Source organism: Sminthopsis crassicaudata, chromosome 6 (genome assembly GCF_048593235.1).
Source record: "Sminthopsis crassicaudata isolate SCR6 chromosome 6, ASM4859323v1, whole genome shotgun sequence".
Taxonomy (NCBI): domain Eukaryota; kingdom Metazoa; phylum Chordata; class Mammalia; order Dasyuromorphia; family Dasyuridae; genus Sminthopsis; species Sminthopsis crassicaudata.
Genome location: NC_133622.1, coordinates 178,755,716 through 178,780,362, shown reverse-complemented (window position 1 = coordinate 178,780,362; position 24,647 = coordinate 178,755,716). Strand labels below are relative to the sequence as shown.

The window sequence follows — 24,647 nt, the reverse complement described above, 5'->3', positions numbered from 1 at the left end:
CTCAGTTTTTGTTAATGAGCTACACATAGCAGGCAGCAGGCATTTTTTAAGTGGTTGTATGCTCAGCTCTGTTCAAGGTACTAGAGATAGAAATATAGAAATGAGGGAGTCAAAAGCTCATAGATTAGAGCTGTGACCCCTATCCCTCCAAATTTACAGATGAGAGATTTAGGTCCAGTGAGTAGCAGGTGCAGGATTTGAACCAGGTTCCTAACTCCAAATCCATTCTTCAGGTCCCAGCAAAAGTGCATTTAACCTCAGACTCTGTGTCAGTTTACCTTCTTTTTGTTTACTCCTAATTTGAGGAAGAAAATTCAAAATTCCTTGTGACTGGCAATCCTTTCTCAGTGAAATTGCTCATCTAGATCCATTCCTATTTTGGTGCCTGGCACTATGGTGGCACATAGTGGTTGTTTAATATGTGTTTATTGAATGAAGAATCAGTTCCTTATCATTCCACTGACACTTTGATTACTTCATATGTTAAACGAACGAGACTATGTGTAGATTTTTGTTTTTTAAGCGATAAAATAATGGGTTTGGGGGGCAGCTAGGTACTCAGTGGAGAGGACTCAGTAGGACCTGAATTGAAATCTAGCCTCAGACACTAGCTGTGTAACCTTGAGCAAGTCATTTATTCCCTCAAACAAAACAAATAGTAAATGGGTTCTGTAGAAGAAAAGAAAGAATGCTATAAATTCAAACCATAGAATCATTTATTTTTCTCCCCCAGGACTTAATTTCTGTGATGGATGCTCATGATCTTTCTAATGCTATTGAAAGTGACGAAGATCTGGAAATGCAGATGCTTAAAGTATGTTTTTGGCTCTGATATTAGAAATGGATATTGTTGTGAAGGATGTTGATTACTTTTAAGAGTGTCCTAAAAGGAGACCAGACCATTAGTGTAGCAGGCATAGGAAAAGCCGTATCTCATTTTGTCTGCGTTTTTATTCTAGTATTTTAATCTAAATTTTTTCTTTCTTTGAGATAGTGACTTATTTTTTAAAAAATTAATTGGGACACTTTAAATATTTGCTAAGTTTCATCTAAAGCAAAGTTTAGTCACAGAAAACAATGTATTTTAACTCCCTTCTCTGGGGATTTTTATGCTGTGTATTAAGCATAGTTAGAAATCATTCCTTCTTCACTTCCTAGCTGTGTGACCCTGGGCAAGTCACTTAGCCCCAGCCTCAGAAAAAAAGAAATCATTTCTTCTTGGTGGCTCTGAAGTCTAATTGGAGAGGGGCCCCATCAGGGTTGGCTTGTGTACCATCTGAACAGTTTACCTTAGATCTGGGGATGAAAATGAGATGGCCATGAGGGTTGGTTTGTGTTTCTTTTTTTAGTCTTTAGAAGATTTGGACCATGGAAAAGTGAAGCTGAATGTGTCAGAGTTGCCAGAAACAGAAGGCAAAGCTGGGATCACTGCTGATGAGGTGGACGAGGAAGCTATTGAAGAAGAGGAAGATGAATGGGGTAGATGAATGAAAGGAGAATGGGGTTGTCAGTACCTGCCATTATTGATATTTACTCTATGGGTATGGGTGTACCCTCAGTTAGAAGGTGGCTTCCTTACCTGAGTCTTTTCTTGGTTTGAGAAGTGAATAAAAGGCCAAGGAAGGGCAGCTTTAATATTTTGGGCTTCTAGATGAGAAAACTTCCCTAACTGGCTTCAGGGGATTGATTGTGTAGATGAGCTGAGGGGTGGGGGATGAACTTTGGGGGAGGTGGGGGGGGAGTCAGATTCTGTTTCACTGTATGGCCTGTACCAGAAATGCAATGCTTGGCTAGAGCCATATACTGGTTGCCCACGCTTCCTGTGCCTCTTACCCGTGGGAGTGTATGGTGAATGAAACAATGTGAAGAAGCTCCCAAAGGCTGGTTGCCTATTTGTAGGCTTGACTGTGAATGAATAATTGGAGAAGTGTGCTTCTGCTCTGTGCTGATCAGTGGGAGGTCAAGGGACATCCAGCAGTCCCCAGATTTTGCCCTGACATCAAGGAGTTTCTTGTCAAGTGAGTGACAAGCCACACAAGAATAAAGGATAAAACAGCCTGTGGGAGTGAGACCCTTCTCTGACCTACTGCTCTCCCTGGGTCCCAGCTTCTTTCTTTAGTGAAATGGAGAGATTATATTAGTTTATTCCTCAGAGCCTCAGCTTAAATCTAGTGAGGGGAGGAAGAGGAGGACGAAGATAGATGGCTAATAGAAAAAAAATCCTGAGGAAGGAGGAAGCATTTTAAGTGTCAAGCAGCAAGTATGGACCTGTGTTAGACACTGGGCCATTGTTTAAGTCTGGAGAGGGGTGGCAGAGCAGCCTTGAGGTTTGTACATGTTCAGAGTCAGGAGGTACTTGGAGGTCTCTTTTTGAGGTTGGGGAGGGCTGAGAGGACTTGGGAAAGAAGCCTGGGGAGTGGTTGGGACTCTGGGATAGAGAGCCTTGGAACATTAGTATCTGAAGATATTGCTCTAAACAACATCTGATGAAGTCACCCAGTAGCCACCTGAGTAGGGTATGAAGTCCAGAGGGAAGGGAGATTTGAAGCAGAAACTCAAATTTTTTTCCTTTTTAAAAAAAGGATAAATTTCTTCTCCCCATTAAAATCTTCTTCTGTTTGAACTTAAATTCAAATATTTTGTTTTAAGATCCTTCGTTACCAACACCTACTGCAGAACAAATCATTTGCCTGAAGACCTACTTTGGACATTCCAGCTTTAAACCGTGAGTTATGTTGTTAACTAAATGATTTTTTTTTTTTTTTTTTAATTAATGAGGAAAAATGCAGAGAGAAACCTCATAGACATAATATGATTTATTTCTTAGAATTGCCTTCCTAATGGAGATGCTTTCTGATGTAGCTAGATTTTGGAAATTGTGGTTGTTGCTGGTAAGAAGATGGGGCAGTCACAGATATTAATTTAAATGGAGCAGTAATTTCTGTTCACTTTTATTATGTTCACCAAATGTATATTGAATGTCTGCTACTGAGGCACCTTGGAGTAGTAAATAGATCATTGAACTTGGAGTCAGGAAGACCTGAGTTCAAATTCACTTCAGATACACTCTAACCATATGTTAGCTGGCCAAATTATAGTTATTCCCATGGGCCTTAGTTTCCTTCTTTTGAGTAAATCGAGGGCATTGGATTTGATGCACCCCTCTCTAAATCTAATACACGCACACGTGTGTGTGCGCATGCACACACATACATACACACACACACGAAGTAGACTGTAGCTTTAGGAGCAAGGGCCTGCATATGGGGAGAATATATCAATCACATCATGCTGTAGAGGATACATGGTGTAGGTACTTGCAGTGGGGTCAGGTCAGGGAGCATGTCTGTTTTGCTTGGTTCTAGATTTGAACTTGTCTTTGCTGTAGGGCTGCTCTTCTTAGAGAGAAGATTTTTCCATATAAGTGTGGAATGGCCAATCACCTTAGAGCATACTCAAAAGGTTTCTTGTCAGATACATTCATTTAGTATACCTCCCTCTGCTGCAATTTGCTCTGTTACTTAACTCAAAATGCATTAAAGTTTACCCTGAGGTTATGTATTGAGTGCTCTAAGTTACATCTTTCCCTTTGGGAAGTGATCTCTAGGAGATGGCTCACTAATGGATTTCCAGACAGAAGATAGAGGTGTTTCTGCTCTCTTCTATTCTTGTCCCAGGTATATTAATTCTAACCCATGCTTCAGGTTTTTTAGGGCTTCTTCCCTAAACTCCAGTTATTTTCTGTTGGATATCCAGTTGTCTTAAATCACGTTTTTGCTCTCTTTTTATCAAATAAAGAGATGTTTCAACAAGAAAGTCTACATATAATGAATATTGCTTGGGTTCAGTTGCTTAGCTGAAGGGACCCTTTGTTATTAGACAAGATTGTCCAGGACCTTAGAAGACAGATGTGGGAATGTTGAGAAGCGACTTAGGCATAAATGGCTTCCTGAGGTTCCTTATCATCTAATTAATATCTGCTTTCCCCAATTTTTTTTTCTCTCTTGCAAGGATGCAGTGGAAAGTGATCCATTCTGTTTTAGAAGAAAGAAGAGATAACCTTGTAGTAATGGCTACTGGTATGTCATGCTAAGCAGTGTGTCTATATATAATTTGTATTTTTAATTGAAACCATAGTGTAGTAAGAGCTCCTCCTTTATTGAGTCTTTGAATTCAGATGCTCAGAACAGACCATGGTGACTGGGGTCTGGAGAATAGAAGGCCTAAGTGCTTTTGAGGAGGCTTCCTTACCCCTAATGCAGGGAGTGCTAGGTTGGGGGGTCAGTGATGCTACTGGAAAAATGTTTCATGTTTCTTCTTGTCCTTGTCTGTCTTGTGTTATTTTCATTTGAAGGATACGGCAAGAGTTTGTGCTTTCAGTTTCCTCCTGTATTTGTTGGCGGAATCAGCATTGTTGTTTCTCCTCTGATTTCTCTGATGGAAGACCAAGTGCTTCAGCTTGAGTAAGTTGGAGGTCGACAGTCGGTGGCCTTGTCTTACTGCCCTTCTGGAGTTCTGTTTTCTTTCAGGAATGAAGCATCTGAACAGAGTGAGTTACCATTTACATCTGGGCTCCTGCCAGATTTTTTAAAAAGGGTGTTCCTTTCCAATTAAAGTAGAATGATAGTTCTATTGTGGACAGGATCTTTATCCTTCCCTAAGCCCTGTATCTTAGGGTCTCTTTAAGGAATATCTAGTCATTGCATTTGTCCTAGTAAATGTATCAGATGAAGTTTTGAAGTCATATGTGTTCGATTTTCTTCTTTCTCATGGGCCTTTTCCTTTGGAGTTTAGTTGGATGCAGAATGAGTGTCATCCTGGGTAAGTGGCTCTGGACTCTTTCTGTCAAGGCCTGTCTGAAGAGAACATATGTTTGTGTTCCTTTTTGTCTTCAGGGTACATAGCAGGGATTAGGGGCAGTTATGGGATTGGGGTAGTTACAGAATTAGAAAAGATATAGAGTGGGACATCTGCCATCTTGTTCCTTGCTTTCTCTTTAGGTGGCTTGGAAATAGGATTTTGGTGTTTCAAGAAGTGTTGCTGCAAGCCTGTTGGGCTCCAACCCTGGGCAAGGTGCTGAAGGTGTAGAATCTGAGGGAAAGCAGCCCCTAATTTTATGGAGCTTCTGTTCTGCTCTGTTAGACTGCAAGACGTTTTAAAACACTTATTTTTAGATAAACTGTGACATTTAAAAATACATTTTTAGAATGGTTATTGTCATTCTTAATTAAACAACTTGCTCCCCACCTTTTTTGGTCTGTCTTAGAGCTCAGAAGATTTTTTGGGGAATGTTGTGGGAGGCTCAAGTGTAAGGTGAAAAACCCTCCAAACCAACCAGCCTCTTGCAAGCTGGCTTTCCTGAAACTGCTCTCTCCAAAGCCACCTGCAGATGCTCGCCTGCTGAGTCCAATGATCTTTGCTCAGGCTTCATCCTCTGTGGCATTATTATGGCTTCTCTTAGTTCCTTAACCTGTGGCAGTGTACACTTTTGTGCACTTCATTGTCAGTTTTCTGGAGGGCTCTGGCCTATTCTTTTCCTGTTATCTATATAGTTGCTCTTCTGGTTAACTTACCTATATCACCCCTTTGCACAGGACTCCCAGAACTAGAACTCCAGCCCTAGTTTTTCAGGTTCAAAGAATAATGAATTTTGTTGCTCACTAAATCTGCCTTCCCGCCAGAATTTGATTTCTCTTAGAGTATGATCATTTACTCAGTCATCTAATCTTGTTCTTGGTTCTTGTCTCTTCCTTATCCCACATCCAGAGGACCTCTTCTCTTTGCTCCCTTCTTTCCATTCACAGTGTTGAGATTCTTGCTCACTTTTTTACCTTTTCTTCTTTGGTTTATTGTAAGAACAAAGTAATTGATGTTTTTCCCAAGTGACTCAGCTCTATAGTCCATTTTCAACCCAATTGCCAAAATAATCTCCCTGAGATATAGATTTGACCATGTGACTCCTTTGAGTAGCTCCTGATTACTTCTCTCATAGAATACAAATTCTTTACTCTGACCATTAGAGCTTTAGATGGCTTTCCTCTTAGTGACTCACTTGGTTGAAGAGATTTAGCCACATGGGACTGCTGGTCTTTCCCACACCTCACTATTACATCTCCTGTCTCCATGGATGAGATCAGGCTCTCTTTCTCCCTAGAATGTATTCATCCTCTTTGCAGTCACTGAAAATCCTTTTATGTGTCATAGGCAGCTCAGGGACCCCCTCTGCCAGAATTTCTTCCCTGACCCTCCCCATTGTCCCCCCGGTTCTGGAAAATGTCTTCTACTTTCTTAGTGCTACACTTATTGTGACTCCAATCTGGAGGGCATGGACTGTCTCACGGGGAAGATCCTTGGAGCATACCTGATTGAGATAGCAAATGAGCAGTTCATGTCATTGGTTCTGTTTTCTCTCTTGGAATCTCTCCAAAAGGAGTCCTTTGAGCACATCCTTGAACATAAACTCAAAATTTTCTTCTTTCAGAATGTCCAACATTAAAGCTTGTTTCCTTGGATCAGCTCAGTCCGAAAATGTCATCAAGCATGTTAAAGCGTAAGTAGTCTCTTTTCTGTTCCTAAGTTCTCTCGTTTGAAAAACCTGGGCAATGTAGAATGCATCCTGTGTTCCTGTCCCATGGCAGTAATATCTCAGTAACCTTTGAAATAACCTTTGGGAGTTGGGGTACATTGATGGTAGTGCTTTGACCTTTCTGCTGTAACCCTTCATCCTCCTTCCCTTAGAAGGAATTCTTTATGATTGTAAGGGCTGAATCTCTATGGAGATGGAGCTGGTATGGTGAACCCTGGTTGAACCCATACCTTCGCTGAAGCCTTCTCGGCTTGGGATCTGTGCTATTTAAGCCTGACAGCCTCTGGGATCCCATGGCATGCCCTGCCACCTCCGCTTGGAAGTGCCAACCTGGCCTTGTGGTAGATGAAGAGCTGTTCAGGGTTGGACCATGTATAATCTGTAGTTTTCCTCATTAGCATTTTAGCACAGCTCTGTATTCTTAAAGATTTTAATATTTATGATATCGCCTCTCAAGACATCAGGCCAGTCTCATTCGATTGCCTTCATAGAGTCTTGCTTGGGAAAGGATATCTTCAGATTTGTTGTCCAGCATTTATTCCACTAAACTGTGCTACCAGCAGTAATGGAAACAATGGTCACTAGTAATATCATCTTTTTGTCTCCTGAGTGAAAAATTGGAGAAGCCCTCAGAGGGAGAGGGGAAAACTTCTAGTGTTCTTAATCAAGATATTTTTTCACTAACTTATAAAACAAAACCAAAACAAGATGGATTCGTAAAGAGTAAAGGATGGGGGGAATAGAGTAATTAGACTACTAACTAACTAATTAACTACAAACCCTAGAATGGCAACTGAACTTCTTCTGTGTGTGAGGAGTGATAGTGGGGAGTGCAGTGGAAGGTGTGAGCCAATGCCCTTTAGACAAGGGCCCACATGTGATGAAGGCATGAGTAGGAGACTACAGAATCTCCCTTGAAGTGTGTGCTCTGCTCTTCCCTTTCAGGTGCTTGGCTTTTCTTGCAAGAGTATTTTGTGTATTTAATGCTGTTTCACAAGCTTCTTTATTTTTACTCATTTTGAGTAATGTGTCTGTTGTCAGAGACTTCTTCCAGTTCCATATCCCTCGTCCCTGGGAGACCTTTCAAATCTCTTTTGCTTCCTGGCATGTGAATTACTTTTTACTCAATGAATTACTCATTCTCTGTGCATTTGGATGTAGATAGTACAGATCAGTCCAACAAACATTTATACAAAATGTCTATTATGGACAAGGCACTGTTTGAGGCCATGGGTTTTATTGCGTATTTCTGTTTTGAATTTTGTTTTCTGCTTCTTTTGCTGAATGTCTGTTATTCTTCTTGCTCTGTGTCATTGAATCTTTCCTTATCTAGTACTATCACATTTCTATATTTTCAGCCATGGGGCTGAGATTAAAACTATTCATAGACTCTGTTTTTTTGGCTAGCTGTGGTCTTTTCCAGGTTGGCCTGGCCTCTGATGAGTTCTCTGACTTCAGACATTTGTAGTGATGAAGCTGTGTCCTGTGTATCTGGAGCCTTAGGATTTTTGCCTGGAACTTTTTTTTCCCAATTATATGTAAAGATAATTTTTAATATTCATTTAAGTCCCAATTTTTTTTCTCCTTCCTTCTCTTACCTCCCCCTTCCCCAAGACAGCAAGCAATATGATATAGCTTATACACGTATAATAATTTTACACATATTTCTATAAAAGTCATGTTGGTGAAAGAAAAATTAGAACAAAAGGGGGAAACCACGAGAAAGAAAAAACAAAAAAAGTGAAAATGGCATGCTTTGTTCTACATTCAGTCTCCATAGTTCTCTCTTTGATTGGGGATGGCATTTTCCATCAAGTCTATTGGAATTACCTTGAATCACCTCATTGTTGAAAAGAACTAAGTCCATCACAGTTGATCATCACATGATCTTATTAATGTTTAATGTTCTCTTGGTTCTGCTCACTTTTACTCAGCATCAGTTCTTGTACGTCTCTCTAGGCCTTTCTGAAATCCGCTTGCCCAACATTTTTTATAGAACAATAATATTTCATTGCATTCAGATAGCATAACTTGTTCAACCATTCCTCATCAGATAGGCATCCACTCAATTTCCAGTTCCTTGCCACCACTAAAAGAATTGCTATGAACAATTTTGCCCCGGTGGGTCCTTTTTTGTCTTTTATAATCTCTTTGGGATACAGACCCAGTAGAGATGCTGCTGGACGGTTTGGTAACCCTTTGGGCCTAGTTCCAAATTACTCTCCAGAATGGCTGGATAGTTCACAACTCCACCAACAGTTTTCCCAGGACTTTGTGACTTTTAATCGTGTACTCTCAAGGCTCCTTCTGGGATTCTCATTTGAGTGCTCCTGAGGCACTTTTAAGTAGAGATGGATCACAGGTTGGGCCAGTCTTGGGAGGCTTTCATTCCACCCAGAGAGCTGTACTCAGGAAGACAGCTAGCTCCTCTCTTGGCTTACAGTTCAATAGTGAGTTGCCATGATGCTTTGACAGGGATTTAACTCTGTTGGCCACCTCCTCCTCCCTCCTAAGTATTGCTGTGTGATGCTCACCTGAAGGCACTCTCCTATTGATGTTGCCCATTGAGGGAGGTCACTTTCTTCTAGCTCCCTGCTTACTCTTCTTTCTCTTGCCATCATCTTCCTTTTTTCTTGCTCTTGGCATGGGAGACCCAGTTTTCTTGAACACTTTCCCATGCTTGTCCTTCTTTGTTTCCGTCCTGTTCCTCTGGGAGTTAAGCTACATCTTCCCAGCCCTTCCCACCTTTTTGAGACAGGGACCATCTTGATGATGGTCTGTTGGCATGTGTTCCTTGGCACTAACAGAAACCCAGATGGACCGCAAGACTCCCTGCAGAATGAGATCTAGCCTAGCCTTGATCCTCGCTTAGAGCCCAAGCCTCAGCCTTGGGCTGCTGCCTTCATCATGGCCCTCCCTAAGCCCAACCAGCCATCCCTTGGGCTGGGGGCCAGGACTACTTCTTGGTCACTTCTCTCTCTCTCTCTCTTTTTTTTAATTTTTAAATTGTATTTTATTTTCCCAAATACATGTAGAAATAATTTTCAACATTCACATTTGTTTTCCAAATTTTTCTCCTTCCTTCTTCTTCCTCCTCTCTCCCCAAGACATCAAACAATATATACAATCACATCCCTTCTCTGAACTTGACCCCCTTCTCTTTCCTAGCCCAATGCTAGTAGTAACTTTCTACAAGCTGAGTGGAGTTAATGAGAGAGAAGAAGGGAATGGTGCTTTTCAGTTTTCCTCTTGTCCTTAGATTGTCCCCTTCCCCTCCCAGAAACTCTGGCCATATAGTTCCATCCTTCCTGTTTTACTTCTGTTTGCTTTGGTTTTTTTTTTTTTTTTAATTTTTTAAATTAATTTTATAATTATGACTTTTTTTTTTTGGACAGTACATGTGTTATAGTATATCTTAGATTACAATATATGTGTGCAGGACCGAATTTCTTGTTTCATGATAAGAATTGGATTCAGAAGGTAAAAAATTGGTCACTTCTCTTTAACAGCAGGTTAGAGGCTGTTACCTCATGAGCTCTGTTTTCTTCCTTTGTTTCCTCCTTGTGGCTGATCTCTCTCTACCTCTCTCCTAGTTCCTCCCTGGCCCCTTGGTTTTTGGTCTCTCTAGGGTGGGGGGTGTGAAGCATATTGCCTATCCATCTTCTTATGGTAGCTATCTACTATTTGGAACCCATCCCTATTCTGGACTTCTGGGAGACCTTATTTTATTTTATTTTTAGTTCTAAATTTTCCCCCTTGCCATGCCTTTCTTGTGACCATTGAGAAGAATACCAAAACTAGTTAGGAAACTGTGTGGTCCACAGGTCATCAGTAAGGGCATGGTTCTCTGTAGTCTGAGTATAATCAGTTAAACCTTGGCAGACTGTGCTTGGCTTCTGTTCTGTAGGCTGATAAAGGCCCCTGAACAACAGACAGACTTAGACCGCCTGACCCTCGTGGTTCTGCTTCATGGCCTAAGAGGTGACTACCTGACTGAGTTGAATTTTGTCACTTTTTTTCTCTTTTGCTCCTTAGACAAGGAGGGATAGTAATGGGCTCCAAATAGGTGAGGATTCTCAAATTCTCAGTGACATTATTTGACAGATAGCATCAAGATTGAAGGATGTAATTAGTAATGGTATCTTAATAAATCAGTCACAGTAATCATGGCTGATGTGGTGAGGCATATGCTTCAGAGCTTGATCTGCCAACTTTTCACTCTCCCTTTCTCTTTTCTGTCAATAGGGGAGAGTACAGGGTTGTGTACATCACCCCAGAATTCTGCTTGGGAAACTTGAACCTACTAAAGCAACTTGATGCTGACCTGGGTAAGTGGCATAGGTGTCAAGTCTGTGTTCTGTGGCTGATGTTCTTGGGGGTACTTTTGTGGTTGATCTCTATGTCTGTGTCTTGTATGTATGGCTTAGTGTTTCTAGTGCCTTTGGGGGCTAAGAGGGTTAGGATTTTCCAATTGGGAATCCAGATAACATTGATACTCAGATCATAGTTCTCAGGTATATTTCATGATGAAATCAAAACACTAAGAGAAGCATCACATGTCTGAAAAATAGATTTCTTTGCATGGAGAAAATTGTTCAAGAACTGATGTTGCTGAAGACTCTTTTAGAGGCTATAATTTTTTTCCTCTCTTTTCCCCCTTTTTTGGGGCTACTTTGGGTCAAGTTTTCCTATTGTTAGTACCTATATTTAAGTACAGTGATGAATAGGAGCCAACCAAATGCTATATTTTCCTAACTGTTGATTTTTTTCCTGTGATCATGACTAGGAGATGGCAAGATCTTCGGGTATTGACTAATTCAACCCACTCGTTTTACAGATCAGGAAAGTGAAGTTCAAGAGGCTCAATAATTGTCCCAGGGTCACATTGGCCACAAGCAGCAGAAATATAGTACAGATCACTCCATGCTTTGTTGTTTTTCCACCAGTTGCCAGAGGAATTCTAGATGCTGAGAGAAGTCTGCCCAGTGGGGCATATGGTTCTATGGCTAATGGGGCATTTTCCTCTTAATTGCTTGTAGGAGGCCTATTGAACAGGGGTTATTATTCCCATTTTACATATAAGAAAATGAACATTGAGGGAGATTGCTTCCAGGAGAGCCCCTGTCACCCTTGACTTCTAATCTACTTCATTTGCTGGCTGCTGGGGAGTTGTCACTGCTAGGTGTAACTTGTCTCCTCACTTCAGTATTTCAGAGCTGCAAAAAATCTATGATTTCACCTTTTTTTTTTTTTTTTTTTTTTTTTTTTTTTTTAGTGATCTCTTCATGCATGTCACACTAAGGGACTCTAGTTCTAGTTTATGTTTGTAAAATGCTTTCGTTACATGCTTGATGTTGACCAAGAGGATAGTCTTGTATACAGAATGTATACGGAATATACAAAATGTATACAGAAATGTGTTAAGGTTGAGTCTACTGAAAATCTTATTTTGAATTTGAATGAATGAACATTTATGATACTTAAAGATTAGATGAGACATTTTATAAGTGCTTGTTATGTGCTAAGTGCTGGAAGAGAAGCCAATCTGTGCCCCTAAGGAGTTTATATCCAAATGGAGGCAGACAGGACAGCAAAGGGATTTGGAAACTTGGCTAGAGGTGTCCTGGGCTAGAGGGTAATGAGCAAGTTTCCAGCCTTTTCTAACAATGACTGAGTGACCACTTGTTGAGGGGATTCTTTTTTGGGCCCACTTTTCAAAGGACAGTGCTGAGGCATAGGGGCATTTCAAGATTGTGATGTTACCAACCAAGAGTTCTAACAGATCTTAAGTAAAAGAGATGTTAGTCATTAAGAAAAATCTAAAGAAATATGTGGAAGCAAGCCATATACAGGGCAAATAAGTAATAAATAACAAAGGGAAGGTACTGGGAGGAGACCCAGATTTGAAGGGACTTTCAGTGTCTCCCCTGCTGCCTCTCTGGGTCTTGCTTAGGACAACTGGTTCTTGGAACCAAAAAGTTCCTTCTCGGTTGTTGAGGGAGCAGCATTCTTATCTCTGGATATTTAGCTCTTTGAATGTGATGAATGGCACGGGGTTGGGGAAAGCTATGCGCCTATTTGGTTGTGTGTTAATCACATATGTAAAGTAACAATTATTGCTACTTCAAATAAGAAAATTATTTTTATAGAATCCTTGAATTAGATCAGGAAGAAGCCAAGAACCCATTTATTCTGATCCCCTAAATTGATATCTGTGGAAACAGGTTTAGAGAGGCTCAGTCAGAGGTGGGATTTGAACCCAAGTCTTTACCAAGCATCATGAGGCCTCTTTTCTGAGTTATTCAAAGTCTGTATTATGTGGCAGAATAATAGAAATTGGCTTTTAAATCCCTTGCTCTTCCCTCTTTGCCTGTCCAGCAGGTACTCTCCATCTGGGGAGGGTCTGCCACCTGGCTGTGTGTCCCACCAGGCTCCCTGTTCTGTGCCTCTGGAGGCAGATCTCATTGGGCTATGTAGTGATGCATGTGAAGGGCAGGGTAGTGATGCCTCCTTCGTGATAGCTGGTCCAAATGCCAGCAGCGTCGTCATGGAGCTGGAATTTACCGGCCCAAATGGCAGGTGCAGAGTGGGAGGTTGGAGGATTCTGAGAGCAATAAGGTATGAAAGCTTTGTGCTGGAGGAGGGAAGGGGCCATCCAGTCCAGTTTACTTCAGGGTCTCCTTTCGTTTTCTTCTCCTCTGGAATAGTGCTGTAGTTTTATCTGAATGACTTAGGCTTGAACTGTCTCTTTCCTCTTCCTGGCACATTTGGTCCCTGAGGTGTTGATTCTGCTTTTGGCTGGGGTTAAGTGACTTGCCTAGGGTCACACACCTGGGAAGTATTAAATGTCTGAGATCAGTTTTGAACTCAGGTCCTCTTGAATTCAGGGCTGGTGCTGTATCCACTGCACCACCTAGCTGCCCCCTACTTTTGGTTTTAATGCCTGAGTGTTGAGGGCTGCCTTGCTCCATGATGAGGTTCCCTCATTGATGAGTTTCTCCATCTCCCTAGGGATCACCTTGATTGCTGTGGATGAGGCTCATTGTGTGTCAGAGTGGGGGCATGATTTCAGGAATTCCTTCCGAAACTTGGGCTCCTTGAAGACCACCTTGCCATTGGTAAGCCGCTCTCTGCCTCAAGGATGGAAGAAACGGTCCTTCCTGCCAAAGAACATGTCTGTGGGAGGGTGGCTCAGCGGTAGGTGGGGATGTTGCCTTTAATACTGTTTGTTTTTGAAACTCCTGTTTAGCAGTACTTGTGGTGGGTGGCTGCTTCTTCATGCCCACCTCCCTTTGTGTCACATGCTTTACCTTCCTTCCAAGTCGCTGTCTCACCAGCATAGGGGTCCTTCTAAGCAGCCCAGGACACTGTCCCTTGGGTGACTTGTTATAGCCAGAAGATCATGTGTTTCCAGTTCATGGAAACAGTGACCATGTCCAAACTTATTGGGTCCAGCCCTGGGACTGAAGACTAGCCACGCTTGTTTGAGGGTCCTTTAATCATTGCCATCTTCTCTCTTTCCCCTCCCCTGCCCCTTCAAGTCTTCAGTTACATCTTAAGCCCCGAATCTTGGGGCTATTTCTCACTTTTCTCACATCCTTCTTGACCTCTTTGTAGACTTGAATACTGCTGACCACTGTCTTCACCTAATAACTATCGAAGCGCCTACTATGTGGCAAATAGGTGTCCCCTCAAGGACCTTAGAGTCTAATAGAGGAGATAACACGTACACAAACATATACAAACAAGTTCTATTCAAGATGAATGGGAAATAATTAACAGAGAGAAGTTACCAGAATTAGGGGTTGAAGGCTTCCTGTAGAAGATGGCATTTTAATAAGGATTTAGAGGAAGCCAGGGAGGCCGGGAGGCAGAGATGAGGAGGGAAAGCACTCCAGTATGGGGGGGGGGGGCAGCCAGAAGAAGTGCCTGGAGGGGCTTGTTGGTATCACAGCCAGGAAGCTTGGCACCATTGGATGGAAGAGTGGGGGATGAGGTGTAAGGTACCAGGGCAGATGATGGAGGGCTTTGAATGCCAGCCAGAGATCCAACTGGATCTTGTAGGCAGTAGGGAGCTGGTGAAGTTTATTGAGTGGTGCAGTAATTGGTAGAATCCGTGCTTTAGATAAATCATTTTAGTGACTATCTAGTGGCAGGGGAGACTTCTTATTCATCTCCTTGCTTAGGTCTCTGTCCACTCCTCATTCAGGGATTGTTTCATAGCTGCCAAAGTGATGATCTTAAAGCTCAGGTCTGACCGTGCACCTTCTCTCCCATTAACCTTCCCTAGCTTTCTATTACCCATTGAATCAGAAATTGGCTCCTTTTGACAACCTGGCCCCTTTCTGCCTCTCCATGATCCTCACATGTTCCTCCCCTTCATCTCTTCCTGGCCATATGGGCTTCCATATCATTCCCTTTGGTAGATCATCTCCTGTCTTCCATGTCTTTGCTCTTGCTGTTCTTTCTTTCTTCTCTCCTGCCTCTTGGAGTCCCTGCTTTTTTCCAAATCTTAGGTGAAGCGCCTCCTTCCCCCATACTTCCCTCTATCTGTGTCTCCTCTGTGAACATCAGCTCCTAGAGGGCAGGGCCCATTTCAACACCGTGTTTGCCCCTGGAGTCTGGCGCATCATAGATGTTGAGTGGATGCTGGTCAGTGGGCGGGCAGATGGTTGTATCAGGGCCCTGTTTGTTTTTTCTCCAGGTGCCTGTGTTGGCGCTGACGGCAACTGCAAGCTCCTCCATTCGAGCAGACATCATGCACTGCCTCAACTTGCGGAACCCTCAGGTCACCTGCACCAGCTTTGACCGGCCCAACCTCTACCTGGAAGTTGGGCGGAAGACAGGCAATATCCTTCAGGATTTGGACAGGTTTCTTGTGCAAAAGACAGGGTGAGCAGCCATCAGCTTGTTGAGTTCAGTAAACATTCCCTTGGTACCTTATTGATTGGTTCTGCTCCTTCCTTTTCCAACATGTGCATGCCTGCCTTGCCTCTCTGCAGAACTGACCCTGGTAAGCGGCTCATCAGGGTTCTTTTGTGGGGCTGGGCTGCTGCCTGCCTAGTCATGCCAGCTTTTCTCCTTCGTCCTTTCTGACCAATACCCTGACTCAGGTGTCAGCTTGGATTTTGTAGTAGGTATCAGTGATGTCTGTGTTTCCCCTGGTTCTGCTGCCTTCCTTTGGCATTGATTCCCAGAAGTGCTCTCACTTTTCCGTGTGCTCTCAGGATTTCTTATTTCTCAAAATGCAGTCAGTCATATTTCCTCACATTCACCAACTATAGCTTGTTTAGCCATTCTGGATAAAGGGTCATTTGCCATGTCTTCATTCCTTTTCTACCACCAAAAATACTGCTATAAAGGTGATGATTGATAGAAATGGGGCGTCCTTTTTTTTTAAATCACTGACCCCTATGGAGTTTATGTGAAGTCTAAGGAATTTTTTCCTCACTTTTGTAGTTGTTCCAAATCACTTTGCAGAGGCTGGACATTCACAGTTCACAATAATGTATCAGTATGTTTGTCTACTAAGTAGTTGCCACAATAGCAAAGTAAGAATGCAAAAACAAGAATTACCTCCTCTCCTGGGATCTTCCATACTACACAGGCCGAGATGGAAACATTTGATAGCAGTTACTCACTTTATTAGTCTTATGTTTTAGGTTTTGTATTGCAAATTCATGTATTAGTTGTTCTAACTGGTGTTATTTATTTGACTTAGTTTGATGGAACCCACTCGTTTCTTAATCTATTAATAGAGAAAAGATTAAAGCAGCTAGATAGCCTCGCAGATGGAGTGCTGGATTGTGACCCAGACACAAGTTAAATCCTTACTCAGATCGTAGCTGCGTGACCTTGGGTAAATGACTGAATCTCTGTATCTGTTTCCTCAGCTGTAGAATGGGATTGCTAATACCATCTACTTCACAGCATTGCTGTGAAGTTTAAAGGAGGTAACACAAGGACAGTGCTTTGCAAACCTCTAAAGTAATATATAAATTCTAGCTGCTGTTACTTTTAAAAAAATTTTTTTCTTAATGTGCTGACATCATTTAAGTTTCTGATTAATTGGAAATATATGCTTTTTTTTTTTTTTTTTTTTTTTTTTAAGGAAAAGCTATAGTTGGAGTTTAGTCAAAATATCAATTACATTGAAAAATCAAAATTTTTTTTTTCCTTCCTCTCCCCTTCCCCCAAATTCCTAATTTCTGGAATGTTCATATTGGTGTGATTCAGACAGTACACACTTATCAGAGTTTCCTAGATGGCATGTTGTGTGGTAATAACTACAATGAGATTGTGGGCATAGTACCTTGGGGTCCACTTATGTGATCGCTGGTTGTGGCATGTCAGATGAACCTCGCCACAAGGCCAGTGACTTCATGGACAATGGCAGAACCCAGCATGTGGTCAGCAAGGAAACAGGAAAGTAACATATGGAAGCCCTAGGGCTTCCCTTTGATGGCAGGGCAAGCAACCTCATTGCCAGTTGCAGTTTGCTTGTAAATAAGAAAAATGGGGAGCTCCTGGAAAGGAGCTGTAATATTGGGTTGTGGTGATTCAAGCAGCTTTAGGAGGAATGAGTGATGGTGCAGAAACCTGTGAAAGCTCTTGTCTGATGATCTCCAAGGGATGGAGAGGAGACATGGAAGAGACTGAATGATGTGAGAAGGTCACTGATTGTATTGGAAGAGTGAATGGGGAAAGAGAATTGAGATTATATGCATGGGAACCTCAGGAAATGAGAATGTGCTGGATCCAAATCAGATTTTTTTTTTTTTTTGCATTCTCCTTATCCTGGTCACTGGCCTGTTATGGAGAAGAGGCCTCCCTGGTGTTTAGAGGTGGGGCTTGTTGTCCAATCAGCTGGAAGTGAATGACATTGTCATTGATCACCTCTATGTACATTATATTGAGGCTGGCATATTGCTCTCCTGATCATCTACCTGTGAGCTTGGGTATCTCCATTTTATACATGAAAGAACCGAGGCTCAGACAAGTTGGGTTACTTGCCCAGAGTTGTAGAGCTGAGTAAGTTTTGGTCAGAATTTCAGCTTAGGCTTCCTTGGTGCATGTCTGGCAGCCTCAGCACTTTGCTCCAGGGCCATAGGAGAAAATGGAGTCTGAGGAGAACATAGAAGAAAAAGGTGATTCTCTCAGATAGTCAGAGACTTTGGCAGTGGTCAGTGCCTTTTACTTGGCACTATATATTATAGTAAGTAATCATAGCTACTGAGAGTTACTCAGTACGTGACATATTTTGCAGAATACTTGATAGCAGTCCTGTAAAGTTCATGCTACAGATCATGTTCCATTTTATAGATGAGACCCTAGGGTCAGAATAATCATAATGTGCTTCTCCAAGTCACATGTGTAATTAGTTTTGACTGTGAAATAAGTGGTTTGAACATGGGGGCACAGAAGCCCTATGTTTTGGAGGCTACTCAGTGCTATCTGGAGTGACTGGTGTCCCTTGGTTCAAGGTTGAGCAGAAATGGAAGTTGTCATTTCATTTCCTTGGCTAAAATTTTTGATGTGAATGGAAGGTTTTTGGCCTTCATTGCCAAAGAGTGACTTCACTGTATTTTTTTTTTTTTTTTTGCCATAGCTTCTTTTAAAAATTTAGTCCAGATGTGTGTGTGTCCTATTTCTATATTTTTCTCCCTTTATTTCAGCTCATCCTGGGAATTTGAAGGCCCCACCATCATCTATTGCCCTTCTAGAAAGATCTCTGAACAAGTGACTGCAGAGCTCCAGAAACTGAACTTAGCTTGTGGAACGTACCATGCCGGCCTGGGGATCAAGTTGAGGCGAGAGATCCACCACAAGTTCATGCGTGATGAAATTCAGGTGTGTAGGCTGGATTCTCTTCCTCTGAGAAAAAGCCAGATGGGAAAACATATAACACACATCTCATTTGGTTGTTTGAGCTGACCTTGTCCTTTCCCATCTTTTCCTTTTAAAATTTAAATGAGACTTTTTACTAATTCTGATGTTGTTTAGCCAGAGAATTGATTTGGCCCATTCTTGGAGGTTCACAGTCTTTGGTGTGTTTGGTCATCTCTGCTGCCTTTCTGCCTGGAGCATTGGGGAGGAGCAAGCAGTGAGAGGCAAGAGCCCTCATGCAATGTCATCTGAGAGGGTTTGTCCTCTGGCACTGGCCCCTCTGTTCCTTTGTAGTTTAGCCTATTGCACTGCTCCTATCTTATATGTCTCTCTCTTTTTCAGGCCTAACCAGGGACTGATCCATTCTGAACAAGGTCTCTTGGGCCAAGGTTTTAGGGTTTACTTCTTAGGTTCTCTGTTCAGGTCATGTTTTTATTTTTTGAAAAACTGGGGAAAATGGTGAGACACAGTCATCCCCCGACCCCCAGTGGACAGATCCACCTATCCAGGGAACCGGGAAGCCAAGTAGCAGCAGAGGCAGCTGTTCTCAGGTCTTGATGCTTTGGGTAGCTATAGGATTTGTGGGGGTTCTCACTTCACTGCTCTTTATCCATCTCTTGGCTAACTCTTCTCTTGGGAGAGGCTGTGAGTCTGATAGACAGGGCATTAGCTCACTTATGTTGTTTTACTCTGATCATTTTACCTTTCCTTGTTTGATATTTTCCTCTTACTCTTGACTTAGAATTTTTTTTTTAAGTTTTGATTCCATTCTTGTGTTATTTATTATAGCTTCATTTCTTCTCCCAATGTTAGATTCTGCCTTGAGTCTCTTGGATAAAGCTTAGTTGAATAGAAGTTTCTAATTTTTCAAAGGAGGGATTGATTTGGTCTTTGATCTGTATTAACTTTTTCTTCATTTAATGAATTCCTGCCCTGGGAAGATCCCTCCTTTCCTCCCCCACCCCCCACCCAGTCTAATTGATAAGCCCTTCCAGGGACCCAGAATTTCAATGGCCATCTTCCTCTTCTTTTTTCCCTCTTTTATATATTTTATTTTTTTCCAGTTACATGTAAAGATGATTTTTAATATTCACATTTTAGAAAATTTTGAGTTCCATATTTTCTTCCTCCCTCTCTCCTCCTTTCCTAAGACAGTAAGCAATTTTATTATAGTTTTTATATGTGCAGTCTTGTAAAGCATATTTCCATATAAAACATATGAAACAATAGAACAAAAGGAAAAGCTTTTGAAAAAATAAAGTAAGAATAGCATGCTTTAATTTGCATTCAGACTCATTAGTTCTTTCTTTCATTTTTCATCATGGGTCCTTTGTCTTGTCTTGGATCATTGTGTTGCCTAGAAGATCTGAGTCAATCATATCTGATCATAGTTCAGTGTTGTTGTTTTCCTGGTACAGTGTTCTCCTAATTCTGCTCACTTTACTTTGCATCAGTTCAAGACTTATGTCTTTCCAGGTTTTTCTGAAATCTACCTGCTTATATAATTTTTTTAAAAATTTTTATTATATATTTTTTTATAATATTATCCCTTGTATTCATTTTTCCAATTATCCTCTCCCTCCCTCTACTCCCCCCCCCGCCCCGATGACAGGCAATCCCATACATTTTACATGTGTTACAATATAACCTAGATACAATACATGTGTGTAAATACCATTTTCTTGTTGCACAATGCTTATATAATTTTTAATAGCACAATAGTATTTCATTACATTCATGTATCACAACTTGTTTAGCCATTCTCCAGTTGAAGGGCATTTCCTCATTTTCTAATATTTTGCCTGTGTCCATCTTTTTGCCCACTGCCTTGTATAACCATCAGACCAACACTGCCATCCCTCCAGAAGTTGTCAGGGTGGTCAGCCTTTTGTTTATGTATGCTTATGCTTGGCCCATGGCATAGCTCCTGGCCTTGATGTCCAGCTCTTGCTCACCTCTTGTCTTGAGAATGGGTTTAGAGAGGCTGGCATCCAGCTTGATAAGCTGAAGGGATCGTCTTGGAGGGGAACCCCCAACCTTCCTGTCAGTATGTGAGTGACCATATTATGTTCTTCCTGAGTTTCACCAGGAAGTATATTTGAAACTTGGCTTAGAGGGTCCTGCCTGTGACAAAGACCTGCCATGTCATCCTGGCCTCTTGGAAGAGGCTGATAAACATTGGTAAGGGGAATTAGGATCAAGGTCAAGGTCAGTGAAATCCCAGCTCCACTCCTGATTCTCCTCTTCCTCTGAGGTCCTGGGGACAAGGTGGAGGGGTGGAGGCTCTGAGATGGGGTCTGCTGAACTCCTGCACTTTAGGCAGGTGACCTAGACCTTTGGATATTAAGTACTCTTCACTCACTTCGCCAAGAGCTCTCTGTGAAGAGGCGTCAGAAATCTGGCTTTCCTTCTGTTTTTATGACACCCTCATTTCACAAGGGTATTGGGAACTGGAGCCAGTACTCCTTATTTGGAGAATGAGGATTTCTTGGCTGTGGAGATTGTAGGTGTGGAGTTGGGGACCTTAAGATTATGTTAACTTCTCCCAGATGAAAAGATCTTCCTAAGCCTGATTATAATGCATGTAACAACAGGAAATGGACCTTTTGGATTGACTAAGGGTTGGTGTGATTCTTGGTAGCTCTGATCTCTTTCTTTTTTATTTTCCTTCTCCTGCAAGTTGTATGCTGTGTGTCTTCCTTTCTTTTGGTGCCCTGATCTGCATCCTGATCTCACTAAAGGCTGCTTTGATTAGGAGTTTGTACCTCTTGCCCCAGCTTGCTCCTTGTGGCTTCCGGGATAGGAGTTGCTACATACTGGCTGCTGAATGATCTTGGGTAGAATGTTCAGGGTCTGTGTCCCTCAGTTTCTTCCTTGGTTAAGTGAAAAGATTTGGGGTATTCGCTGTCCAAAGTGCCTCTTAGCTCTTGGTACTTAAAGATGTCATGGGAGAGGTTTAAGACTGTCATTAGGGTTCTGGTATTTGGGCCCAATTTGTTCTCTTTATGTCTCCAGATAAATCCTGCCTCTATGATAACTTCCTTGTTTGGGGGGAGTTAAGGCTTTTATTGTTTTCCTTCAGGAGTTAAGGTTGCACTTTTTGGGAGATTCTTGACTCTCTTGTTTCAAGGATTTGTCACTTCTGTAGGAAACTTGCTCTTCTTCCTCCTCCATAGCAGATTTCAATCCCTCTGAAACAAAGAAAGGATTTGGGGACCTTCTATGGTGGAGAAATTCCTCTAGGGCAGCTCCCCTGGAGAAGAGTTCCTCTGGACTGAGTTAATAAGGGCAGGTCCTTGGACAGTAGGTACTCAGCCTTCCCTGGATCTCTGGGTGAAGTCGTTTCAGAAGGACAAAATGAAACAAATGAAAGTAGAATTGTCTCCTGGAGTCAGGGAAAGACAGTTGAGGCCTGTGGGTCCCTCTTTGAGCATTGCATTCTTTTCCCTTGTCCCTGCAGCAGGATGGGCTGCCTGTTACTCCAGGACTTGCGGAGCTCTGAGTGTTCTTGGGTCATAATTACTTTGGATCCTGTTGCCTCCTCTGGAGCTTACTCATTAGAACTGGTGTAGTTTTTTTCATCATTTAGGCTCTACAAAGTCAGAGAGGAAGCTGAGGTGCTCAAAATCTTAGTTTTAGAAAGAAAGTAACTACTCGGTTGTTTTTATTTGCCTTTGATCTGTAGCTCTACTTTATTTAAAAAAAATTTCTTCTGCCTTTGCTATTGTTAGCACCTCTTCTTTTTATGTGCATATTTGTTACTTGCATCCAAAATCTGACAGTGATCAGGAAACCACATTTTCTTATGGTTATGTTTAGTTGAAATGAGAATTATAACAATACAACAAGAATAAATTAAAAAACCTTAATGGAACATTATTTGCCAAGTGCTGGGCAAAGTTCTGGAAGGACAGCCTCTGTTGTCAGGGAGCTTACATTGTGATGTTGAGAAACATCCCATATAGGAAGGTTAGATGGAAAGATCCTGTGGTCATTGGCTATGAGTTGCGAGCCAGATATGTTTAAAATGAAGTTTGCTCTTTGTTGAAGAAAATATCCCAAGGATTCAACACTCAGATGTTAACATTAAATGCATTAGGTTTAAGAAAAAAAAGAGAAGTCATGCAAAAGCCATTTCTCCATTCTGTAATGGCATGCTCTAGCATTTATCCCCCAGTCATCCAGTACCTACTTTGCAGCAATATGAAGTGTTGTGTGAATCCACATGTGTCTTTGGGCAAAAATCTTAGCACCTTTTCTAGATCCTTTCCTCATTTCCTATGCTTTTTGGGGCCCATTTGTTCAATTGTCGTTTCCCTTGCATAGTTTTTTCTCCTCTTCCTATCTCATTTCATTCCTTGGTAGGTCCTTCCTCAGAACTACTCAGGCCAGACTGCATCATAATTAGCTCAATTCAAGTTCCCGATGGGCATAGATTCATCTCCAGAGCCATGTTTGATTCAGGCCAATGAGTCAGTGGCATGTCCAGGGCATTGCTTGTCTGGACAGTACGTCTGTATTCTGGGAAGTCTTCCACCTGCCCATCTGACACAGGTTGAGGGCCAGGAAGAGCAGCCTCCAGTTTGGCCTTTGAGCTGTCTATTGTACAGAAATGCTTTTAGACATCTAGGCAGGAAATTTAAATGGGTGATTTTAGGTTTATTATTAACCTTTTCATCTCTATTCATGAACATATTTACCCAGAAGCCTCACTGTGAGGTTAGCAGCATTAAACTAATTGCCATGGTGTTCTTGTTCTCAGTGTGTCATAGCAACAGTTGCCTTTGGCATGGGGATTAACAAAGCAGACATCCGGAAAGTCATCCATTATGGCGCTCCCAAGGAAATGGAATCTTACTACCAGGAGATGGGCAGGGCTGGCCGCGATGGCCTGCCCAGTGCTTGCCATGTGCTCTGGGCTCCTGCAGACATAAGCTTCAACAGGTAAAGAGCAGGATGGGTGTATTTAATGGATTTCATACTGTGTATTTTTCCTGAAGGGCCATATATGGTATATAAGAGGAACCCATGTGTGGTGCAGTGGATGGAGCTCTGGCCCACTATCAGGAGAACTTAAATTCAAATGTGACTCATGGTACACTGCCTCCCTGACTGCCTCCAAAAAACAGAAACCCATTTCAGTTGATGGCACAATTAATGATAAAAAAAAGAAATGATGGCTCTCCTTTTGAATAATCTAACTAGAGTTGACAATTATCACTTAGTGCACACTCTGAAAGAAACTTCCTTTTTCCCCCTGAATAGAATCTGCCTATCATTAGAAATTAATGGTCAAGTTTCATTTTTTGGTCTTCATTCTTTATTTCTAACTGACAGGCACCTCCTTGGTGAAATACAGAATGTAGACTTTCGACGGTACAAATTGAAGATGATGAGACAATTAGAGAAGTACCTTCAATCCAGCAGATGCAGGCGGAAGTAAGTGGGTGGGGTTTTATTGAAGGTTGCCGTGCTCAGCATGTACAAGGATAAACCTTGATGCTGCACTGAATTATTGTTGTCATGCTTCTGTGTATATCAGAGTCTTAAGCTGTTTTACTGACTTATGAATCAGAGCTGTATAATGACCTCCCCTGTGAGTCAATCAGTGGTGATTTCACCTCATTTTTAGTAATGAATTCAACATGTCAGTTTTGGTTCATTCATTGAATTCTCTATTACCTCTTGGGTAGAATCATCTTGTCTCATTTTGAAGATAGACAACTCCGAAAGGCCTCCTTGGGCATTATGGGAACAGAGCAGTGTTGTGACAACTGTCAGGCCAGGTGAGCGCTTTTCTCGGTCACTTTGGAAAGTACCATCCCTATGTCCCAGTATCACCTGCCTAGTAAGAAATAAGGCATTAATGATTGCTGGTTGGCATGCTGGCTGTCTTTAACATAATGTTCATTTTCATTTCTTTAAAAAATATCTAAACTCCTTTAACTCTTAAAATAAGCAAATGTAGCTTTTGAAAACACAGATGCAGTGACAGAATATGCTTTGTAAACCTTAGAGTGGTATATAAATGCTTATTTGGAAACCCAGATTTTTCCTTCCTAAGCTCTTTCACTTCATAAAAACCATTCTAGACTCCATAAACACCAGATGTGATGAGAATTTTTTCCATATTCATCGTAGATCAGAAAGAGGATTGAACATGAAATAGCCTTTA

The 24,647-nt window shown here is 41.8% G+C and overlaps 1 protein-coding gene across 15 annotated transcripts in view; it reads left to right on the top strand.

The window, feature by feature from the left end:
- WRN (WRN RecQ like helicase) overlaps positions 1 to 24,647 on the top strand; it is an 89,747-nt gene that overhangs the window by 27,318 nt on the left and 37,782 nt on the right. For all 15 annotated transcript variants that reach the window (XM_074272950.1, XM_074272955.1, XM_074272954.1 and 12 more), the window contains 13 exons: positions 734 to 814; positions 1,350 to 1,479; positions 2,650 to 2,725; positions 4,012 to 4,079; positions 4,355 to 4,463; positions 6,482 to 6,550; positions 10,832 to 10,914; positions 13,598 to 13,704; positions 15,291 to 15,478; positions 18,262 to 18,436; positions 23,235 to 23,416; positions 23,810 to 23,911; positions 24,166 to 24,258. In XM_074272950.1, coding sequence (XP_074129051.1) covers positions 734 to 814; positions 1,350 to 1,479; positions 2,650 to 2,725; positions 4,012 to 4,079; positions 4,355 to 4,463; positions 6,482 to 6,550; positions 10,832 to 10,914; positions 13,598 to 13,704; positions 15,291 to 15,478; positions 18,262 to 18,436; positions 23,235 to 23,416; positions 23,810 to 23,911; positions 24,166 to 24,258 — 1,463 coding nt within the window. The remainder of the gene's footprint in view (positions 1 to 733; positions 815 to 1,349; positions 1,480 to 2,649; positions 2,726 to 4,011; positions 4,080 to 4,354; positions 4,464 to 6,481; positions 6,551 to 10,831; positions 10,915 to 13,597; positions 13,705 to 15,290; positions 15,479 to 18,261; positions 18,437 to 23,234; positions 23,417 to 23,809; positions 23,912 to 24,165; positions 24,259 to 24,647) is intronic.